The following is a 24,876-nucleotide window of genomic DNA, read 5'->3' as shown; positions in this document are numbered from 1 at the left end:
GGTTCAGAAAGCAGGTAAAAACATTTGTTTTCAAATGCTGTGATTAAACCAATGTTACATCCTGTGTGTTGGATCCACTAAAACAGCTATTAATCACTTATTTTCTGTTTTGTGCTGTAATTAGGGAATGGATCCATATCTTGTTGGCCTTCAGGATAGCCTAGACCGGAGGTTCCAACACCGGTAGATTTTGGGGGCCTTCGGTCTGTTGGGACCTCAGCCTGCTTTCTCTAGTGAGAGGATAAACACCTTTAACCTGAACCTCTTCCCCAAGCAGTTCTTGCAACCGCCAGAGGCTGCTGTGCTGCAAGAGTGGTTGTCTTACAAGCAACATGTGTTTGTTGGAGCATTCAAGGTATGGCATTGAGTGTGAGTCTTTTGAAGCCAACATTTTAGGCCAGTGTTGCCCAACCCTTTTTCCTGTTGAACTACCACTCTGTTGTCTCTTCTTTAATGTTGAATATCTTTTTGTTTTTAATGTATTTCAGGGGTTGGACCAGATGATGGCAATGACAACGCTGGCCTTTCAGTTTGATGAGTGGAGGCTATCTACACTTGCCTTATCCAGCTTGCAGCAATCGCACTGACTATACCAGTGTCTTCCGTTAATTGTGAGAGGGACTTCTCTGCAATGAAACGAGTAAGAACATTTAAATGTGGAAGTAGATCCTCTTTGTCCCAGTCCCCCCTCTTATTATTCTTTTGTTATTGCAGGTCAAAACAGACTTGAGGAACAGACTGCAGAGAGAGCATCTAGCCGCCTGCATGCGGCTCTGCATCAACAACCCCCCCCCCCCAATCAAGCAGCTCAATTACAGGAGGGCGTTGGAAATCTTTTTCCAAAAGCCCAGAAGAATAAAGTGCTCTGACAAAGGCTGTTACCTAAGTCAGAACTAGGTTTTTGTCAGAACCTAGAAAGAGATTTCCTACGCCCTCCTTTTGTGATGAACATGAATCAGGGGACTCTAATTCATGTTCCTCTGTTAATTTTGTCAATATAAACGTTTTTAATTCAGAAAGGTCTCTGTGTTTCTTTAGATAGCTGCAGCACTCAACCTTAAGTTGCATCCTGTATACTATAATCATTTTACCAATACGTTATTGAGATACTTTCTAGAGGTAGAAATATATTTAAGATGGTTTGAGTGTTTTTCCTTTTTAAATGCCACCAGAATCAAGCTTTTCAGTACTTGTTTTGGGAGAGAGGACCCCTGAACACATGAGAATGAGCAATGTGAAGAGTTGAGTATATGAATAAGAATACAGTATTTAATCCAGGATATAAATAATGTAACAAATGCAATAGTAGTAGATGTATTAGAATGAGCAATATGAAAGGGAAAGGAAGAACACATTATGAATACAGTGTTAACGACAGTATAAAGGAAACGGTTCAGTGTTTAATGTTTCTATACAGTGTTTTCGGAAAGTATTCAGACACCTTGAGGAAACAAAAAATATAATCCATCTACACAATACCCCATAATGACAGTGAAAAATGTTTTTTTTTATTTTCATGTTTGCAAATGTATTAAAGAAAAAAATTAAACCTTATTTATGTAAGTATTCAGACCCTTTGCTTTGAGACCCTAAATTGAGCTCAGGTGCATCCTGTTTCCATTGATCCTTGAGCTGTTTTTACAATTTGATTGTAGTCCATCTGTGGTAAATTCTATTGATTGGGCATGATTTAGAAAGGCACACACCGGTCTATATAAGGTCCCACAGTTGACAGTGTATGTCAGAGGAAAAACCAAGCCATGAGGTCGAAGGAAAGGCACAGATCTGGGGGGTACCAAGAAATGTATTCAGCATTGAAGGTCTCGAAGAACACAGTGGCCTCCATCATTCTTAAATTGAAGTTTGGAACCACCCAGACTTACTAGAGCTGGCCGCCCGGCCAAACTGAGCAATCGAGGGAGAAGGGCCATGGTCAGGGGGGTAACCAAGAACCCGATGGTCACTGACAGCTTCAGAGTTCCTCTGTGGAGATGGGAGAATCTTCCAGAAAGACAACTATATCTGCAGCACTCCACCAATCAGGCCTTTATGCTAGAGTGGCCAGACGGAAGCTGCTCCACAGTAAAATGCACATGACAGCTCACATGGAGTTTGCCAAAAGGCACCTAAAGTACACTGACCATGAGAAAGATTATCTAGTCTGATGATGGCAAGATTGAACTCTTTGGCCTGAATGCCAAGCGTCACGTTTGGAGGAAACCTGGCACCATCCCTACGGTGAAGCATGGTGGTGGCAGTATCATGCTGTGGGGATGATTTTCACGGGCAGGGACTGGGAGTCAGGATCGAGGGGAAAGATGAACGGAACAAAGTACACGGAGATCCTTGATGAAAACCCACTCCAGTGTGCTCAAGACTTCAGACTGTGTCTAAGGTTCACCGACCCTAAGCACACAGCCAAGACAATGCAAGAGTGGCTTCAGGATAAGTCTCTGAATTACCTTGAGTGACCTAGCCAGAGCCCGGACTTGAACCCGATCAAATATCTCAGGAGAGACCTGAAAATACCTGTGCAGCGACACTCCCCATTGAACCTGACAGAGCAGAGAAGAATGGGAGAAACTCCCCAAATACAGGTGTGCCAAGCTTGTAGGCCAGGAACTTATATGTGTGCATGGGCTCAGGCACCAGCCCATTATTCCTCCACCACCAAACTTTACAGTTGGCACTATGTGGTCTTCTCCTGGCATCCGCCAAAGCCAGATTCGTCTGTCGGACTGCCAGATGGTGAAGTGTAATTCATCACTCCATTGAACGTGTTTCCACTGCTCCAGAGGACAATGTTGGCCGGAGTGGTGTAAAACTCACCAACGCTTGTTCATGGTGATCTTAGGCTTGTGTGCCTAAGATCACCATGGAAACCCATTTCATGAAGCTCCCGACGAACAGTTGTTGTGCTGACGTTGCTTCCAGAGGCAGTTTGAAACTCGCTAGTGAGTGTTGCAACCGAAGACAGACGATTTTTATGCGTTCCAGCACTCGGCGGTCCCGTTCTGTGAGCTTGTGTTGCCTACCATTTCGCTCTTCAACTGATCGCTACCCACCCGCCCGTCTAGAATCACTACTCTGGACGGTTCTGACTTAGAATATGTGGACAACTACAAATACCTAGGTGTCTGGTTATTAAGCATGTCCAATCAAAATTTCAATCAAGAATCGGCTTCCTATTTCGCAACAAAGCATCCTTCACTCATGCTGCCCAACATACCCTCGTAAAACTGACTATCCTACCGATCCTAGTCTTCGGCGATGTCATTTACAAAATAGCCTCCAACACTCTACTCAGCAAACTGGATGTAGTCTATCACAGTGCCATCAGTTTTGTCACCAAAGCCCCATATACTACCCACCACTGTGATCTGTATGCTCTCGTTGGCTGGCCCTCGCTTCATATTCATTGCCAAACCTACTGGCTCCAGGTCATCTGTAAGTCCTTGCTAGGTAAAGCTCTGCCTTATCTCAGCTCACTGGTCACCATTGCAGCACCCACCCGTAGCACTCGCTCCAGCAGGTATATTTCACTGGTCACCCCCAAAGCCAACTCCTCCTTTGGCTGCCTTTCCTTCCAGTTCTCTGCTGCTAATGACTGGAACGAATTGCAAAAATCACTGAAGCTGGAGACTCATATCTCCCTCACTAACTCTTAAGCATCAGCTTTCAGCAGCTTACCGATCATTGCACCTGTAAATAGCCCATCTGTAAATAGCCCACCCAACTACCTCATCCCCATATTATTTATTTTTTGTTCCTTTTCACCCCAGTATCTCTACTTGCACATTCATCTTCTGCACATCTATCACTTGTGTTTAATTGCTAAATTGTAATTATATCGCCACTATGGCCTATTTATTGCCTTACCTCCCTAATCTTACTACATTTGCACACACTGTATATAGACTTTTCTATTGTGTTATTGACTGTACGTTTGTTTATCCCGTGTATAACTCTGTTGTTTGTGTCGCACTGCTTTGCTCAATCTTGGCCAGGTTGCATTTGTAAATGAGAACTTGGATAAATGAAGGTGAAATAAAAAAAACATCACTTAAATTTGACCGGGGCAGCTCTAGCAGGGCAGAAATTTGACATTGAAGGTGGCATTCCATGAAGGTGCCACGTTGAAAGTCCATCCACAAAGACCATTCTATTGCCAATGTTTGTATATGGAGATTGACATTGCTGTGTGCTCGATTTTATACACCTGTTAGCAACGGGTGTTGCTGAAATAGCCGAATCCACTAATTTGAAGGGGTGTCCACATTTTGTATATATATTGTGTACTTGAATGGGAATATTGGTTTGAAATTCTGTCAATCCCCCATAACTAACCTATTAATAGAAATGTAGATAATAGAATGGATGTTACCATTTAAATTTACTGGCGGCCGTCTTTGTAGTAATGAAAAGTTAAAATAAATTAAATTATAAAGGTGTATGAATGGACAAAGCCATCGATCATTTGACACCATTCATTCCTATGCTTAGACTCGATAGCGCATTGAAGCCAACTGTTGTCGGTTAAGATATTAGATGCGCAGTTTGTGCTACTCCATGAAGTGACGTTTCAGGATAGCTCAGTGCTGCCCCATCTCATTGAGTAACTCAAGTTGAAGGCCTGACCGTGGCACTGCAGGCTACCATTAGCAACTAAACTTATCTGTAACTTCTGTATGCGATTACATTTTAAAAATGTTTGTTTTGAGTAATCTGTTCAAGGACATACATCTGGTGTATTAGAACCAATTATTGGCACCATGATTGTCTTCTAAAATGTGTTTATTTGTATAAAGATTGACCACGTCATTTTTCCCTTCTATAATGGGGATCTTGTTTTCTGCTAACAATGCCCGCAGTACCACTGTCGGCCTTGAACTTCTGTGGCTTCATTGAGAAGGGGCAGTCGTTCTCCCCTGGTCTCAACTGATGGAGGGCACAACACAACCTCAGAGTATATAAAGTAGGGTCTAAGCTATGCGAGTATGCAAAAACAAAATTGACTTTATGCGTTTTTAGGCTATAGGTATGGCGTTTGGTAATGGCTTTGTAACCTCTTGTGATGAGCTTTCTTATAGGCTAGTACTGAACAGTGGGCGTGGCTATTTGCATATTTGTAGACTGATTCATAAATGCAGCAAGTGTCCTCGTTAACACCGGTTACCCACCTGTCTGGACTACTGCAACTCACTGTGAGCTGGGCTCCCCGCTTGTGCCATCAAACCCCTGCAACTTATCCAGAACGCTGCAGGCCGCCTGGTGTTCAACCTTCCCAAGTTCTACCATGTCACCCTGCTCCTCTGCACACTCCACTTGCTTCCAGTCGAGGCTTGCATCCACTACAAGGCCATGGTACTTGCCTACGGAGCAGCAAGAGAACTTGCATTTCGTGAACGAACTGTCACATTTGACTTTTTCCCCCCCTACTAGCACTGACTTTGATAACTACGTTATTGAAGAAAAATGTACTTACTATCAGTGAGATACTTGTGTACATGTGGACCCCTTCAAATATGTGAATTTGTTTTTTTCAGCCACACCCGTTGCTGGCAGGTGTATACAATGGAGCACACAGCCATGCAATCTCCATAGACAAACATTGGCAATAGAATGGCCTTACTGAAGAGCTCAGTGACTTTCAAAGTGACACCGTCATAGGATGCCACCTTTCCAACAAGTCAGTTCGTCAAATTTCTGCCCTGCTAGAGATGCCCTGGTCAACTGTAACTGCTGTTATTGTGAAGTGGAAACGTCTAGGAGCAACAATGGCTCAGCTGCGAAATTGTAGACCACACAAGCTCACAGAACGGGACCGCCAAGTGCTGAAGAACGTAGGTTGTCAAATTCGTCTGTCCTCAGTTGCATCACTCACTACCGAGTTCCAAACAGCCTCTGAAAGCAATGTCAGCATAAGAACTGTTCGTTGGGGGCTTCATGAAATGGGTTTCCATGGCCGAGCAGCCGCACACAAGCCTAAGATCGCCATGTGAAATGCCAAGCGTCAACTGGAGTGGTGTAAAGCTCGCCACCATTGGACTCTGGAGCAGTGGAAACGCCTTCTTTGGCGTGATGAATCACGCTTCACCATCTGGCAGTCAACCGTCGAATCCTGTTTCAGCATGACAATGCCCTCGGGCACAAAGTGAGGTCCATCCAGAATTGGTTTGTCAAACGGTGTGGAAGAAATTGACCGGCCTCCACAGAGCTCTGACCTCAACTCCATCGCACACCTTTGGGATGAATTGGAACGCCGACTGCGAGCCAGGCCTAATCGCCCAACATCAATTCCCGACGTCAGCTGCTCTTGTGGCTGAATGGAAGCAAGTCCCCACAGCAATGTTCCAACATCTCGTGGAAAGCCTTCCCAGAAGAGTGGAGGCTGTTATAGCAGCAAAGGGGGGGAACCAACTCCATACTAATGCCCATGATTTTGGAATGATATGTTGAACGAGCAAGTGTCCACATACTTTTGGTCATGTGTATGGGGTTGTCCAACCTAGCCATCTTAAAATGAATGCACTAACTAAGTTGCTCTGGATAAGCGCTTCTGCTATATTATTAAAATGTTTAATTATTGCAGCCAGCAAGCAACTGACGATCCCCAGAACAGACTCTTCCTACCTTATTGAAAACGGGGTGTGTGATGGTTGAGGTTCATACTTTTCTCTCTCTCCTCTCTGTCAGAAATGGTGGAGTCCATGAAGAATGTGGCCGGCATGGACGTGGAGCTGACGGTGGAAGAGCGGAACCTGCTGTCGGTGGCGTACAAAAACGTGATCGGAGCCAGAAGAGCATCCTGGAGGATAATCAGCAGCCTCGAACAGAAAGAAGAGAACAAAGGAGGCGAAGACAAACTAAAGATGATCAGGGAATACAGGCAAACGGTGAGCCACCGGGACGGCGGTTAGTAGAAGAATAGAATCACCTTGCTGTCGGAATGTTAGTTACCTAATACATGTAGACCTATTGCATCGGAGGGATGGTGTGGGGATCCTTTCAAAGTAGAGGTTAAGACTCGGGTCCTCTTTTAATCTTTTGAAGAGGTCTTTCAATGGTTATGTAAAAATGAGACTTCATAGTTGAGTGTGATGTTTTTTCCCATTCTCGAGTTTGCTGACAAGTGGTTGTGTGTGTTGTCTGCTCTGCAGGTGGAGACTGAGCTAAAATCAATCTGTAAGGACATTCTGGATGTACTGGACAAGCACCTCATTCCAGCTGCAAACACGGGAGAATCAAAGGTTTTCTACTACAAAATGTACGTCTGTGGATGGGAGATATCTTCAAAAACTATTTTGCACACACCAGCGAGTATGTACGCCCTGCCCTGACTGCGCAAGTAATATGAGAAAAGGCTGCCGTGTCTTCTTAGTGCAGCATTGTGGCTGTTGCTCACACAACACTCGCTCTCTCGCGCTCTCTGGCAAGCAGAGCATAAAACCTCTTATCTGAGCTGTGAAAAAACAGCTACTCTGCATCTGTTTTCCACACTTTTCTGTGAAGTGTGCACTTGTGCGCAACCTTGAGCTTGGCCAATAAACCAAAAATTATCAACACTGACCATACCGATCACTTATCTCAGACATTTTGCTGATGTCATTCATTACAATAAGCAGACTATACTAGAAGAATGTGACATTTTCTAATATAGGTGATTTTTAATGGGACAATTGATGGCTACAACCATCAAACTAGTAGTATTAACATTTGGTCTTCAACAAGGACCTGAGGGCTGCGCTGAAAATGTGTTATATTTGCTCTCTGTTAAAATGAGCAAAAAGTAGTCTTCTATCCAAAGTGTTTAAAATGTTCTATGCTCCCTGACTGTCTTACTTTCATGTCGGTTTTTATTAGCGAGCTGGACACACTCAAGAAACTGTGTGAATGTAGGTCCATTATAATTTCTGCACATTTTCATTTTTTCTTTTGTAATTTTAAAGTGACCGACCGCCTCGATTTGGTCTTTTGTATCAAAATTTGAAATTGTGTTTTTTTTACGTTGGATAAAAGTGGAGACGCAGAGCTAGAAAATGTTATATTATACACTGCAGTGGAGCAACAATGGGAAAGTAACTTTCCTTTGAAAGTTAACAAACTTGTAACTCCACTTTTGAGAAAATGGCCCTTTTTGGTATATGTACTGGAGAGCTCTTCTTTGTCTTATACCCATTCAGCATTATTCACATCCACTGAAGCCTTAGTCCCAGCCATCTCTTTAATGTGAGGTCATGTGGTAAACACACGTTGTATCACATCAAATCTAAGTTTATTAGTCACATGCACAGGATGCAGAAGGTGTTAACGCTACAATGATAGTACCTGCATAGTAGCAATATTAAAAACAAAGTGTCCAGATAAAAACATTTTATGAATATTTTATCGTTATTAGATGACGCTCACCCGACACACTTGTCTAAATTGATGGGTTATGTGAAGGAAATGCTATAACCACCCCTCACCCAGATCTTGCTAAGGGAATGGGTCACTATTGTCTAGACATGTACACATGTTCATGAAATGCCATCGATGGTTGTAATCACCCACAGACGCACCTGCTAATTTGATGGGTCATATAATAATCAGGACGAAGTGGAGTCTTTTGTTAGACATGTAGCTAGCTAGCTAAACAATGAACCGGCATAACCCCAACTACTACCAATACAAACATTGTCATAGCTATAGTATGAATCTGCAGGTAGCTAAAGCTAACAAACTAGGTTAAATGTTAACTAGATAACATTAGGCTATAACTAGCAATGCAAATGGATTTCTGATTCAAATAATATAACTACACAGATCATACATGTAACGTTAGCTAGTGAGCCAGCAAGCTAACATTTGCTAGCTAACGGTCTGCTTTAACTTGCAATAAAAATTACTTTCTTAACAAAATTTGAAACCTTTATCTGAGCTAGGCTCGTACCTATATACACGGATGAATGCGTCACGGCAGACTGGAACTATTTTAATGCCGTTTTCTTTGTAGCTAAGTCTTGTTTGGCCAGCTTTGTGTCAAGTCACTCCAGTTCACACTAACCGTGGCGTGTGCAGAATGTAGCCCATCACTTTTTCCTACTGATCTGTCGATAGTGCCTGTTAAATTCAGGGCATCAAAAACTTTTGTAGTTCTCGATGGCTAACGTTATATCTTAAAAAATGGCACGGTAGAAAGGACTGTCAACATACTAAACAGCTCACGTTATAGACAGAAGCATGCTACATGGCAGATAAATTCAATCCCATCTCCTGGTATGTCCAGCCCATACATTATCTCAGCCAATCATAGCTAGTGGGAAGGTTCCTGTCACACCCCCACCCCAAAATAAAATCAATAAATAATTCTAATACTGTATATATTTATTTTACCCCCTCACAAGCTGGATTTGGCCCACAGCCATATATTTGACATCCCTGGTTTAAATAATCATAACAAAAACTCTGGTGTACATGGTTAAAACTCATTGTTATATTAATCATTATAGCATCAATTCAGGACATTTATCGCGATATAGATTTTTGTCCATATCGCCCAGCTCTAGCACTACCCCACAAGGATTTAAAAGCACACGCTTGGTATAAGCAAGGGCTCTTAATACCAGTCCTTTTAATTCCAAATAGGGGAGTTCAGTGCAGAAGTGCATACCTCAGGAAAAGAGTCCTATGTTAACATAAGGAGACCATGGATTTATTGTTGTTTTGTGGGGTTGAAATAACCATGGTCTCGTTCTCCCCTCTGTCCTCAGGAAGGGAGACTACCACAGGTACCTGGCAGAGTTCGCCACGGGTAACGACAGGAAGGAGGCGGCGGAGAACAGTTTGGTAGCCTACAAAGCCGCGAGCGACATCGCCATGATCGAGCTCCCCCCGACTCACCCCATCCGCCTGGGACTGGCACTCAACTTCTCCGTATTTTATTATGAAATTCTCAATTCCCCTGACCGCGCATGCAGGTGGGCCCCTTCTCTCCTGTCTTATCTTCTCTCTCTTGGGGCTCATGTCTGGTGCTCCATCATGCCATGGTGAAATTTTCAGACTGGGTGTGCAGTACAGTCTCACCAACACAGTACATTGAGGAAGTCACCTCATGCCCTGGCTAGTTTTATTTATATATATATATATATATATAATTATTATTATTATTTTTTTTTTTATAAATACATTTGATTGTATATTCCATACCATTTCATGTTACTAGATGTTCAGCCCATTGTTGATGTGTGACTTGGATGCTGTGTGAAATCCAACCTTTGACCCCTCTGCTCTGCCCACGCTGCTGCCCTCAGGTTGGCGAAGGCGGCATTTGACGATGCCATTGCAGAACTGGACACGCTGAGCGAGGAGAGCTACAAGGACTCCACGCTCATCATGCAGTTGCTACGCGACAACCTTACATTATGGACTTCAGACATGCAGGGAGACGGTGAGTGTTCCATGCTTCTTCACCTGTTATATGTAGCACAATAGTTGGACTAAACACACTCCAGCGTCTCTTTTCAGTGGTGTTCAAAAGTATGCTGCTACATCAGTTTGACAGCAAACAAGGTCACGTAGAGGATGGGTGTTTTCTAGCTATTGACTTTACTGACTGCTGGACTGGTGTGGTGTACACTTGACCATCTCTAACTTCCCTCAGTACAGTGGTCCTTCTCTAACCGAAGCACCTCTCCATCTCTAGCTCTCTTTCTCCCTCTCCCTCTCGTTCTCTTTATCTTTCTCTCTCTTTGTCTTTCGCCTTCCTCTTTGTTTCTCTCCCTTTTACTTTTTTTGTCCTGGTCCGTCTGTTGAGCTGTACTCCCTTTCACTGCTCTAATATCTCTCTCCCATCTCTCTCGTGTCTCCGTTTTCCTCTGTGTAGATTCTTAAGGACAACCCCTCTTCATTCCCTCTATAGAACTGTATTTTGTAAGTCATCTCTTTCACCTTTCTTGGACATACCTCTTGCTCCCTCACTCAGACTTGCTTCCCCTCACTAACCCTTCGTCACTGCATCGTCCAGTGCCAGGTTGGGTTCATTAGGGCACACCGTAGCAAAATGTTGTGCAAGGGGAACAAGTGTTTCTTATTAAATAGTGCTGAACATTGAGTGCATTTGTAGGTCTGTTCAGCTTCAGTTCGATAATGAAAAAATAATCACGTTTTTTGGTTTCTTTTTTTAATTAAATGTTTTATGCCATGCATTATGTGCATTAAATGCTGTAACACTGAATAAAATGATTAATAAACGTCCCATGATGGTAGGGACTTCCCATTACTGCTTATCACTTATTAACCCCGTAAAACAATACACACCAATATCTGTCTGTTTGTTTTGCATGGTCTGCGTCTCCATCTGCTGATGTTGGCCCTCAGCATCTGCAGTGGAAGTTGGCAGTGTCACAGCGGTGTTTGTCAGTCCAGGAGACATCACGAAAATGCCTGTCGCGTCCAAACGGTTATAGCCTCATGTTGGCTAGTTAACATTGAACCTAGTTTGTTAGCTTTAGCTACTTGCAGATGCATACTATAGAAAAACGATGACCCCTCTATGGAAAGATGACTCTTACGAACACTATGTTGTTCTCTGTTCGACCCCAACAAGCATCACAGGACTCATCTGAAGTCGGTACCGCCGATCTGCCAATTTCTGTCTGTAGAGTCCGAACAGTTTGGGCTAGAGGTCGACCGATTATGATTTTTCAACGCCGATACAGATTTATTGGAGGACCAAAAAAAGCCGATACCGATTAATCGGACGATTTTATTATTTTTGTAAAATATTTTTTACATTTGTAATAATGACAATTACAACAATACTGAATGAACACTTTTATTTTAACTTAATACATCGATAAAATCTATTTAGTCTCAAATAAATAATGAAATATGTTCAATTTGGTTTAAATAATGCAAAAACAAAGTTTTGAAGAAAGTAAAAGTGCAATATGTGCCATGTAAAAAGCTAATGTTTAAGTTCCTTGCTCAGAACATGAGAACATATGAAAGCTGGTGTATCCTTTTAACATGAGTCTTCAATATTCCCAGGTAAGAAGTTTTAGGTTATGGTTATTATAGGAATTATAGGACTATTTTTCTCTATACCATTTGTATTTCATATACCTTTGACTATTGGATGTTCTAATAGGTACTTTAGTATTGCCAGCCTAACCTCGGGAGTGGATAGGCTTGAAGTCATAAACAGCGCAATGCTTGAAGCACAGCGAAGAGCTGCTGGCAAATGAAGGAAAGTGCTGTTTGAATGAATGCTTACGAGCCAGATGCTGCCTACCACCGCTCAGTCAGACTGCTCTATCAAATATCAAATCATAGACTTAATTATAATATAACACACAGAAATACGAGCCTTAGGTCATTAATATGGTAAAATCCGGAAGCTATCATTTTGGGGGAAAAAAACGTTTATTCTTTCAGTGAAATACGGAACCGTTCTGTATTTTATCTAACGGGTGACATCCCTAAGTCTAAATATTGCTGTTACATTGCACAACCTTCAACGTTATGTCATAATTATGTACAATTACAGTCTTTGTTAGGAAGAAATGGTCTTCACACAGTTCGCTATGAGCCAGGCAGCCCAAACTGCTGCATATACCCTGACTGCTTGCACAGAACGCAAGAGAAGTGACACAATTCCCTAGTCAAAAGAAATTAAGATTAGCAGGCAATATTAACTAAATATGCAGGTTTAAAAATGTGCTTGTTAAATCATCACCCGTTTGGCGAAGTAGGCTGTGATTCGATGATAAATTAACAGGTACCTCATCGATTATAAGCAAAGCAGGACAAGCTAGATAACTACACATGGTTGATGATATTACTAGTTTAACTAGTGATTATGTTAAGATTGATTGTTTTTTTAAAGATAAGCTTAATGCTAGCTAGCAACCTGCCTTGGCTCTTGCTGCACTCGCGTAAAAGGTAGTCAGCCTGCCACGCAGTCTCCTCGTGGAGTGCAATGTAATCGGCCATAATTGGTGTCCAAAAATGCCGATGACCGATTATGATAACTTGAAATCGGCCCTAATTAATCGGCCATTCCGATTAATCGGTCGACCTCTAGTTTGGGCTACAAACTAATATGACCCTCTATGGAAAGGTGAGACAAACACGTACAGTGCCATCAAATTATTCGCACCCCTTTAGTGTTTCCATATTTTATTGTTACAGCCAGGATATGAAATGTAATTCCTTTGAAATTGTGTCACAGATCTACACACAATACCCCGTAATGTCAAGGTGGAATTTTGTTTTGCAGAATTTTTTTAAATGAAAATGAATAGCTGAAATGACTTGAGTCAATAAGTATTCAACCTTTTGTTATGGTAAGCCTAAATAAGTGCAGGAGTAAAAAATGTGCTCAACAAATCGCATAATAAGTTACATGGACTCATTCCATGTTCAATAATAGTTCACTTGATTTTTGAACAACTACCCCACACATACAATTGTCTGTAAGGTCTCTCAATCGAGTTGTGAATTTCAAGCACAGATTCAACCACAAAGACCAAGGAAGTTTTTCAATGCCACTCAAAGGGCACTGATCAATGGCTAAAAGTAGCTGAATGTCCCTTTGAGCATGAGGAAGTTATTAATTAAGCTTTTCATGGTGTTTCAATACACCCAGTCACTGCAAAGATAGAGGCGTCCTTCCTAACTCATTTGCCAGAGATGAAGGAAACTGCTCAGGGATTTCACCATGAGGCCAATGGTGATTTTAAAATAGTTATAGTTTAATGGTTGTGATATGAGAACTGATGGAACAACAACATTGTAGTTACTAACCTAAATGACAGAGTGAAAAGATTGAAGCCTGTACAGAATACAAATATTCCAAAACATGCATCCTATTTGCAACAAGGCACTTAACTAATACTGCAAAAAACGTGGCAAAGAAATGTACTTTTTGTCCAGAATACAAAGTGTTCACTGAGTACACATTACTGAGTACCACTCGTCATATTTTCAAGCATGGTGGTGCATCATGTTAAGGGTACGCTTGTCATTGGGAAGGACTAAGACATTATTTTAAGATAAGAAACCGAATACAGCTATGCACAGGTAAAATCCTAGAGGGAGAAGCTGGTTGTCTGCTTTCCAACAGACACTGGGAGACAAATTCACATTTCAGCGGGACAATAACCTAAAACACAAGGCCAAATCTACACTGTATTTTCTTACCAAAATGACATTCAGTGTTCCTGATTGGCTTAGTTACAGCTTTACTTAAATCGGCTTGAAAATCTATGACAAGACTTGAAAATGGTTGTCTGGAAACGATCAACTTGACAGACCATGAAGAATTTAAAAAATAAGTTTTACTCGGAAATGAACACTTATGTAAATGAGATGTATTTCTGTATTTAAAATGTACACATATTTATAAAAACTTGTTTTCACTTTGTCATTATGGGGTATTGTGTGTAGATGGGTGAGAATCTATTTAATAATGTTTTTATTCAGGCTGTAACACAACACAATGTGGAATAAGTCAACTGGTATGAATACTTTTTGAAGGCACTGTACGTCGCTTGTTTTGCTCTAGGAAGCCCACAAGCCTCACAAGCCTTGTCTGAAGGTAGCCTGATACCAGTTTAAAAAATGAATGGAAGTATACAGTGGGGAGAACAAGTATTTGATACACTGCCAATTTTGCAGGTTTTCCTACCTACAAAGCATGTAGAGGTCTGTAATTTATCATAGGTACACTTCAACTGTGAAAGACGGAATCTAAAACAAAAATCCAGAAAATCACATTGTATGATTTTTAAGTAATTAATTTGCATTTTATTGGATGACATAAGTATTTGATACATCAGAAAAGCAGAACTTAATATTTGGTACAGAAACCTTTGTTTGCAATTACAGAGATCATACATTTCCTGTAGTTCTTGACCAGGTTTGCACACACTGCAGCAGGGATTTTGGCCCACTCCTCCATACAGACCTTCTCCAGATCCTTCAGGTTTCGGGGCTGTCGCTGGGCAATACAGACTTTCAGCTCCCTCCAAAGATTGTCTATTGGGTTCAGGTCTGGAGACTGGCTAGGCCAAATCAAATAAAATTTTATTTGTCACATACACATGGTTAGCAGATGTTAATGCGAGTGTAGCGAAATGCTTGTGCTTCTAGTTCCGACAATGCAGTAATAACCAACAAGTAATCTAACTAACAATTCCAAAACTACTGTCTTGTACACAGTGTAAGGGGATAAAGAATATGTACATAAGGATATATGAATGAGTGATGGTACAGAGCAGCATAGGCAAGATACAGTAGATGGTATCGAGTACAGTATGTACAAATGAGATGAGTATGTAAACAAAGTGGCATAGTTTAAAGTGGCTAGTGATACATGTATTACATAAGGATACAGTCGATGATATAGAGTACAGTATATACGTATGCATATGAGATGAATAATGTAGGGTAAGTAACATTTATATAAGGTAGCATTGTTTAAAGTGGCTAGTGATATATTTACATCATTTCCCATCAATTCCCATTATTAAAGTGGCTGGAGTTGAGTCAGTGTCAGTGTGTTGGCAGCAGCCACTCAATGTTAGTGGTGGCTGTTTAACAGTCTGATGGCCTTGAGATAGAAGCTGTTTTTCAGTCTCTCGGTCCCAGCTTTGATGCACCTGTAATGACCTCGCCTTCTGGATGATAGCGGGGTGAACAGGCAGTGGCTCGGGTGGTTGATGTCCTTGATGATCTTTATGGCCTTCCTGTGACATCGGGTGGTGTAGGTGTCCTGGAGGGCAGGTAGTTTGCCCCCGGTGATGCGTTGTGCAGACCTCACCACCCTCTGGGGAGCCTTACAGTTGAGGGCGGAGCAGTTGCCGTACCAGGCGGTGATACAGCCCGCCAGGATGCTCTCGATTGTGCATCTGTAGAAGTTTGTGAGTGCTTTTGGTGACAAGCCAAATTTCTTCAGCCTCCTGAGGTTGAAGAGGCGCTGCTGCGCCTTCTTCACAATGCTGTCTGTGTGAGTGGACCAATTCAGTTTGTCTGTGATGTGTATGCCGAGGAACTTAAAACTTGCTACCCTCTCCACTACTGTTCCATCGATGTGGATAGGGGGGTGTTCCCTCTGCTGTTTCCTGAAGTCCACAATCATCTCCTTAGTTTTGTTGACGTTGAGTGTGAGGTTATTTTCCTGACACCACACTCCGAGGGCCCTCACCTCCTCCCTGTAGGCCGTCTCGTCGTTGTTGGTAATCAAGCCTACCACTGTTGTGTCGTCCGCAAACTTGATGATTGAGTTGGAGGCGTGCATGGCCACGCAGTCGTGGGTGAACAGGGAGTACAGGAGAGGGCTCAGAACGCACCCTTGTGGGGCCCCAGTGTTGAGGATCAGCGGGGAGGAGATGTTGTTGCCTACCCTCACCACCTGGGGGCGGCCCGTCAGGAAGTCCAGTACCCAGTTGCACAGGGCGGGGTCGAGACCCAGGGTCTCGAGCTTGATGACGAGCTTGGAGGGTACTATGGTGTTGAATGCCGAGCTGTAGTCAATGAACAGCATTCTCACATAGGTATTCTTCTTGTCCAGATGGGTTAGGGCGGTGTGCAGTGTGGTTGAGATTGCATCGTCTGTGGACCTATTTGGGCGGTAAGCAAATTGGAGTGGGTCTAGGGTGTCAGGTAGGGTGGAGGTGATATGGTCCTTGACTAGTCTCTCAAAGCACTTCATGATGACGGAAGTGAGTGCTACGGGGCGGTAGTCGTTTAGCTCAGTTACCTTAGCTTTCTTGGGAACAGGAACAATGGTGGCCCTCTTGAAGCATGTGGGAACAGCAGACTGGTATAGGGATTGATTGAATATGTCCGTAAACACACCGGCCAGCTGGTCTGCGCATGCTCTGAGGGCGCGGCTGGGGATGCCGTCTGGGCCTGCAGCCTTGCGAGGGTTAACACGTTTAAATGTCTTACTCACCTTGGCTGCAGTGAAGGAGAGACCGCATGTTTTCGTTGCAGGCCGTGTCAGTGGCACTGTATTGTCCTCAAAGCGGGCAAAAAAGTTATTTAGTCTGCCTGGGAGCAGGACATCCTGGTCCGTGACTGGGCTGGATTTCTTCCTGTAGTCCGTGATTGACTGTAGACCCTGCCACATGCCTCTTGTGTCTGAGCCGTTGAATTGAGATTCTACTTTGTCTCTGTACTGACGCTTAGCTTGTTTGATAGACTTGCGGAGGGAATAGCTGCACTGTTTGTATTCGGTCATGTTACCAGACACCTTGCCCTGATTAAAAGCAGTGGTTCGCGCTTTCAGTTTCACGCGAATGCTGCCATCAATCCACGGTTTCTGGTTAGGGAATGTTTTAATCGTTGCTATGGGAACGACATATTCAACGCACGTTCTAATGAGCTCACACACCGAATCAGCGTATTCGTCAATGTTGTTGTCTGACGCAATACGAAACATGTCCCAGTCCACGTGGTGGAAGCAGTCTTGGAGTGTGGAGTCAGCTTGGTCGGACCAGCGTTGGACAGACCTCAGCGTGGGAGCCTCTTGTTTTAGTTTCTGTCTGTAGGCAGGGATCAACAAAATGGAGTCGTGGTCAGCTTTTCCGAAAGGGGGGCGGGGCAGGGCCTTATATGCGTCGCGGAAGTTAGAGTAACAATGATCCAAGGTCTTTCCACCCCTGGTTGCGCAATCGATATGCTGATAAAATTTAGGGAGTCTTGTTTTCAGATTAGCCTTGTTAAAATCCCCAGCTACAATGAATGCAGCCTCCGGATGAATGGTTTCCAGTTTGCAAAGAGTTAAATAAAGTTCGTTCAGAGCCATCGATGTGTCTGCTTGGGGGGGATATATACGGCTGTGATTATAATCGAAGAGAATTCTCTTGGTAGATAATGCGGTCTACATTTGATTGTGAGGAATTCTAAATCAGGTGAACAGAAGGATTTGAGTTCCTGTATGTTTCTTTCATCACACCATGTCACGTTAGTCATAAGGCATACGCCCCCGCCCCTCTTCTTACCAGAAAGATGTTTGTTTCTGTCTGCGCGATGTGTGGAGAAACCCGTTGGCTGCACCGCTTCGGATAGAGTCTCTCCAGTGAGCCACGTTTCCGTGAAGCAAAGAACGTTACAGTCTCTGATGTCCCTCTGGAATGCTACCCTTGCTCGGATTTCATCAACCTTGTTGTCAAGAGACTGGACATTGGCAAGAAGAATGCTAGGGAGTGGTGCACGGTGTGCCCGTCTCCGGAGTCTGACCAGAAGACCGCCTCGTTTCCCTCTTTTTCGGAGTTGTTTTTTTTTTGGGTCGCTGCATGGAATCCACTCAGTTGTCCTGTTTGTAAGGCAGAACACAGGATCCGCGTCGCGAAAAACATATTCTTGGTAGTACTGATGGTGAGTTGATGCTGATCTTATATTCAGTAGTTCTTCTCGACTGTATGTAATGAAACCTAAGATGACCTGGGGTACTAATGTAAGAAATAACACGTAAAAAAAACTAAAAACTGCATAGTTTCCTAGGAACGTGAAGCGAGGCGGCCATCTCTGTCGGCGCCGGAAGTACAGGACCTTGAGATGCTTCTTGCGGAGCCGCTCCTTAGTTGCCCTGGCTGTGTGTTTCGGGTCGTTGTCATGCTGGAAGACCCAGCCACGACCCATCTTCAATGCTCTTACTGAGGGAAGGAGGTTGTTGGCCAAAATCTCACGATACATGGCCCCATCCATCCTCCCCTCAATACGGTGCAGTTGTCCTGTCCCCTTTGCAGAAAAGCATCCCCAAAGAATGATGTTTCCACCTCCATGCTTCACGGTTGGGATGGTGTTTTGGGGTTGTACTCATCCTTCTTCTTCCTTCAAACACGGCGAGTGAAGTTTAGACTAAAAAGCTCTATTTTTGTCTCATCAGACCACATGACCTTTTCCCATTCCTCGTCTGGATCATCCAGATGGTCATTGGCAAACTTCAGACGGGCCTGGACATGCGCTGGCTTGAGCAGGAGGACCTTTTTTAATCCATGACGGCATAGTGTGTTACTAATGGTTTTCTTTGACACTGTGGTCCCAGCTCTCTTCAGGTCATTGACCAGGTCCTGACGTGTAGTTCTGGGCTGATCCCTCACCTTCCTCATGATCATTGATGCCCCACGAGGTGAGATCTTGCATGGAGCCCCAGACCGAGGGTGATTGACCGTCATCTTGAACTTCTTCCATTTTCTAATAATTGTTCCAACAATTGTTGCCTTCTCACCAAGCTGCTTGGCTATTGTCCTGTAGCCCATCCCAGCCTTATGCAGGTCTACATCTTTTGCCTGATGTCCTTACACAGCTCTCTGGTCTTGGCCATTGTGGAGAGGTTGGAGTCTGTTTGATTGACTGTGTGGACAGGTGTCTTTTATACAGCTAACGAGTTCACAGGTGCAGTTAATACAGGTAATGAGTGGAGAACAGGAGGGCTTCTTAAAGAAAAACTAACAGGTCTATGAGAGCCAGATATCTTACTGGTTGGTTGGTGATCAAATACTTATGTCATGCAATAAAATGCTAATTAATTACTTAAGAATCATACAATGTGATTTTCTGGATTTTTGTTTTAGATTCCGTCTCTCACAGTTGAAGTGTACCTATGATAGAAATTACAGACCTCTACATGCTTTGTAAGTAGGAAAACCTGCAAAATCGGCAGTGTATCAAATACTTGTTCTCCCCACTGTATATTAGAGGTCGACCGATTAATCAGAATGGCCGATTAATTAGGGCCGAATTCAAGTTTTCATAACAATTTGAAATCTGTGTTTTTGGAGACCGATTTGCCCGATTTTTATTTATTTTGTATTTTTTTACACCTTTATTTAACTAGGCAAGTCAGTTAACACATTCTTATTTTCAATGATGGCCTAGGAACGGTGGGTTAACTGCCTTGTTCAGGGCAGAACGATAGATGTTTACCTTGTCAGCTGGGGATTCAATCTTGCAACATTACAGTTAACTAGTCCAACGCTCTAACCACCTGCCTCTCATTGAACTCCACGATGAGACTGCCTGTTACGCGAATGCAGTAAGAAGCCAAGGTAAGTTGCTAGCTAGCATTAAACATATCTTGTAAAAAACAATCAATCAATCATAATCACTAGTTAACTACACGTGGTAGATGATATTACTAGTTTATGTAGCGTGTCCTGCGTTGCATATAATCGATGCAAAGCAGGGGGATGATTTAACAAAAGCGCATTTGCGAATAAAGCACAATCGTTGCACGACTGTACCTAACCATAAACACCAATGCCTTTCTAAAAATCAATACACAGAAGTATATATTTTTAAACCTGCATATTTAGCTAAAACAAATCCAGGTTAGCAGGCAATATTATGTGTCACTTCTCTTGCTTCATTGCACGCAGTGTCAGGGTATATGCAACAGTTTGGGCCGCCTGGCTCGTTGCGAACTAATTTGCCAGAATTTTACGTAATTATGACATAACATTGAAGGTTGTGCAATATAACAGGAATATTTAGACTTATGGATGCCATCCGTTAGATAAAATACGGAACGGTTCCGTATTTCACTGAAATAATAAACGTTTTGTTTTCGAAATGGTAGTTTCCGGATTCGACTATATTAATGACCAAAAGCTCGTATTTCTTTGTGTTATGTTATAATTAAGTCTATGATTTGATATTTGATAGAGCAGTCTGACTGAGCGATGGTGGGCAGCAGCAGGCTCGTAAGCATTCATTCAAACAGCACTTTCGTGCGTTTTGCCAGCAGCTCTTCGCTGTGCTTCAAGCATTGAGCTATTTATGACTTCAAGCCTATCAACTCCCGAGATTAGGCTGGTGTAACCGATGTGAAATAGCTAGCTAGTTAGCGGGGTGCGCGCTAATAGTGTTTCAAACGTCACTCGCTCTGAGACTTGGAGTAGTTGTTCCCCTTGATCTGCAAGGGCCACGGCATTTGTGGAGCGATGTGTAACGATGCTTCGATGGTGTCGATGTGTTCCTGGTTCGAGTCCAGGTAGGGGCGAGGAGAGGGATGGAAGCTATACTGTTACACTGGCAATACTAAAGTGCCTATAAGAACATCCAATAGTCAAAGGTATATGAAATACAAATGGTATAGAGAGAAATAGTCCTATAATTCCTATAATAACAACAACCTAAAACCTCTTACCTGGAATAAGTCTCATGTTAAAAGGAACCACCAGCTTTCATATGTTCTCATGTTCTGAGCAAGGAACTTAATCGTTAGCTTTTTTACATGGCACATATTGCATTTTTACTTTCTTCTCCAACACTTTTGTTTTTGTATTATTTTTATTTACAAATAAATGTAAAAAAAAATGGCTGATTTAATCTGCTTTTTTTGGTCCTCCAATAATCGTTATAGGTATCGGCGTTGAAAAATCATAATCAATTGACCTCTAGTATATATGGAAGTAGTTTAGTGCCTAAAAAATTTGTTAAAAGGATACTTCGGGATTTTGGCAATGAGGACCTTTATCTACTTCCCCAGAGTCGGATGAAGTCATGGATACCATTTTATGACGAATTATCCCTTTAAATATGGGCAAAACAAATAAATAATCGTGATCTTTCTTACATCTCTCAGATATAGGACACACTTTAAAATAATCTTCCTTTTAATACATTTTTTGACTGTCTGTTTTTCCTTCTACGAGTCTGTTATTCAATGTGTTTCTATGGGCTAATGGCAGTAAGGCCAAATTCAATGATTAATCAAATATTTTTCTTTTATACCTGAAATGGTCCCTCAAGTGTAGACTCTCAGGCAGGGGTCTCCAACCTTTTCTAACATGAGAATTACTGAAATAAGCCTGTTCTTCTCTTCTCCCCTACAATGCTTCCCCAGGTTCTTCGTGCACTACTTTCTCATGTCCACTATGCTTTCTTTTAAAGGGGGCACTTTAAAATGAGTCCTTGCGCTAACTGAGGAAATATTGACTTAGCTAAATATGACCACTTGTGTTAACTCTCAGCTGACATAAACCACAATTAGCTGATAGAAATTACTATTTACAATTAATCAAATCACGGGTGAGCTCACCATTGATTGAAATAATTGAGTAAAACACTTTTTAGAAATCGAATGTAATCCGATGATGGGTAGTTTGTGTGCGCCACAATGTTTGTTTTTCCACGTCAGCCGAAGAAGAGACCAGATTAGTTTGTTTGCAGTATGCATGTTGAGAAGGGGGGGTGTCATCTATGATCATTCACTTCCGGAAGTTTACTCGAAAGATGAGTGAACCTCATTATAACATCTTTGGTCTGACAGATGTTTGTGACACCCAGAGTGCATTGTATAATGTCAACAAACATGGTGCCACACATTGCTGTAAAATGGCTTAACATTCGCTCATCATAATCAGTACAACCTTCAAAAAGTATTTTACACACATCATGGGTGTCCATTACAATAATCAGAATGCATTATTTGCCACCAGTACTTGAAAACATGAATAAAACTGTAAATACATGATGCTCTGTACATAAACGACAACACGATATACAGAAAATAAGGCAAGTCAGTTAAGAACAAATTCTTATTTACAATGACGGCCTAGTGGTTTAACTTCCTTGTTGAGGGGTAGAACGACCTTGTCAGCTTGGAGATTCGATCTAGCAACCTTTCGGTTACTGGCCCAACGCTTTAACCACTAGGCTACCTGCCGCCCCAACATATCCAAAGTTATTATTTGTAAGGAAAATAACAATGAAGGCAATGCGAGTGCTAGCCAGAAAATGTGTCGGCCAATTCGTGAAAATAAACAATTTCAGTAAATTATTGCGCAAGTCCATATGTTTCCCATTTCATTACCGTTTTCTTCAGTTTCATGCCTAGTGAACACGACCCTGTTCTAATCTTAGTCCACATGGCCCAGCTCAACCAAGTATCTGGGCTGCATTGAGAACGGTGTTTTTGGGTGTGTGTCTGTGTGTCCATTAAGTAGAAGCTAGAGATGTTCCCCTCTCATTCGGCATGAGTTGAATGGGGTGTGGTTAGTGACACTGTCTGACTCACTGAAACGCAAGTTCTACTAACACTGTCTGTCTGTCTGGTTTTGAGCTAAAGGTAAGGGACTCCACTTATTAATATGGCTGAACACTGTACACTCAATCTTCACACTGAAACGCAAACGTGCGGTTGATGTGCACCAACACACTAACTACATGTAGCTAAGATGTTTAGTTTTTCTCCCCTCACCATCTCACATGTATGGCACTAGTCTGGGTGATGTCAGAGGACATGGGTTGGTCCAACCAAGCAGCCTGTTGGTGTGTATGTAATGGTTATAGCAGGTCTTAAAAATAAATTATATATTTGTCATTGATTTTGAGGCGGGGGAACAAACTCAGTATACTTTAAAATGACAACCTGTAGAAATGATAATGGATCTACATAAAGTCCTTATCACTGGAAGCCTCACTGCCCTGTTGTCATGGTAACAGTGGGTGGGCTCTGGATTCTTGTCCATTTAAAATGTTTTTTTGCATTTGTGGTGAAAATGACAAACTGTCTTTTTAATTATGAGCATTTTAATCCATTTTCCTTTCTCTTCAGGTGAAGAACAGAATAAAGAAGCACTGCAAGATGTGGAGGATGAGACCCAGCAGTGAGACTTTACGGCCAATTCCCTCTCTCTCTCTCTCCCTCCTATTACCTCCCCTATCTGCCCCGCTAGCCCCAGGTCCTACTACGTGTCACAGTGAGAGCTCCCAAACTTGGCTTTTACTCCCGACGTCCACTCGCTCTATTTCTCCCCACCTCTTCTTTCTTTAATTCTTTCTTTATGTTCTATCACTCTCTGTCAGCTCATAGCCCCTCTGTGCTTCCTAGGGCTATCTCTTCTGGTTTTTATTTTCTTATAAAAAATCCTATTAAATTCACCTATTTCAGTGGAAATAATATACTTCCACGTTAAAACACAACAGAAAATGTAAAAAACTAAAGCTTCGAGCTGTTCCTGGTTGTTACCTTTTATTGATTTGTATAACTCCTGTTGCAAGCCTGTAAGGTTCACATCGTTCCCTTTACTTCCTTTTTTTGTTAATTTTTTAGTTTACATTTTTGCCATGTCATCAGTTGCCAAGTGTGTTGCTTGGGGTCGTCAACGTTCACACAATTAACGAGTTGATTTTTAAAACACAAACGTTTGCTGTAACTCTTTTTCCATAACTGTGATGTCTTTGTGCTACTTTACGCTAATCGTCTAAGCTTTTGGTCGCAAATTAGGGATGGTTGTGAATTGGCGGTTTTTAAAAGGGACATTTTAATGCCCTCTTTATTTGTGATTCTTTCTCTCGCGCTATCTCTCGTTGCAAGACTCTGTTTTATCAATGTTGATAGCTGAACTTCCCATGACTTTCTCTTTGCGATCACCCCTCAAGTCCAGGGCATGGACCACGCATTTTTGTGCTCAAGAGGCTGTAGCGCTGCTTTTTTACTCATTGCTGACGTAAGGACACGATGGCTTGTAGCAGTTGGAGGGGGAAAAAAACTATCTCCCTCCCTCTGATGTTAGGTAAAGCAGGTTTGCATTGGCACTGTCAAAATAAAAACCTGCTTATGTCATCTTGTATCCCCATTCTGTTCCAGAATGTTCCCTTTCTCTCTCTCTCTTTCTTTCTTTCTTTCTTTCTTTTTTTCTCTCTTTCTCTCTGTCCTGCCCCCATATTTTCTCTCTTGTTCAGTATGTGTAACTTGAATCTGATTTGTACTACTGGATATTCTGACTGGAGCCACACGCACTGTCTGTATTCTTACAGAAACACAGCATGGAAATTAACATTAAACTTCAAATTAAAAAAAGGAACTTAAATTAAAAATGCACCTGTCATGTCATTTTTCGCCTCAAATGCCAGAGACCGACGACAGTTTACCTTCTG

General features: G+C 42.4%; 1 protein-coding gene across 2 annotated transcripts in view; it reads left to right on the top strand.

The window, feature by feature from the left end:
- Positions 1–24,816, top strand: part of LOC110537675 (14-3-3 protein epsilon) — a 38,400-nt gene extending 13,584 nt beyond the window's left edge. Inside the window, exons 2-7 of one of the 2 annotated variants that reach the window (XM_090192576.1) lie at positions 6,697–6,896; positions 7,161–7,267; positions 9,753–9,959; positions 10,293–10,429; positions 10,865–10,911; positions 23,552–24,816. In XM_090192576.1, the coding sequence (XP_090048702.1) occupies positions 6,697–6,896; positions 7,161–7,267; positions 9,753–9,959; positions 10,293–10,429; positions 10,865–10,872 (659 nt within the window). In that variant the 3' untranslated portion in view covers positions 10,873–10,911; positions 23,552–24,816. The remainder of the gene's footprint in view (positions 1–6,696; positions 6,897–7,160; positions 7,268–9,752; positions 9,960–10,292; positions 10,430–10,864; positions 10,912–23,551) is intronic. The other variant, XM_021623900.3, reaches the window with a different exon arrangement.
- The last annotated feature ends 60 nt before the right edge of the window (positions 24,817–24,876 follow it).

The sequence above is a fragment of the Oncorhynchus mykiss genome, chromosome 12, assembly GCF_057628025.1.
Source record: "Oncorhynchus mykiss isolate SJ-2025 chromosome 12, ASM5762802v1, whole genome shotgun sequence".
Lineage (NCBI taxonomy): Eukaryota > Metazoa > Chordata > Actinopteri > Salmoniformes > Salmonidae > Oncorhynchus > Oncorhynchus mykiss.
This window is presented reverse-complemented; position numbering and strand designations above follow the sequence as displayed.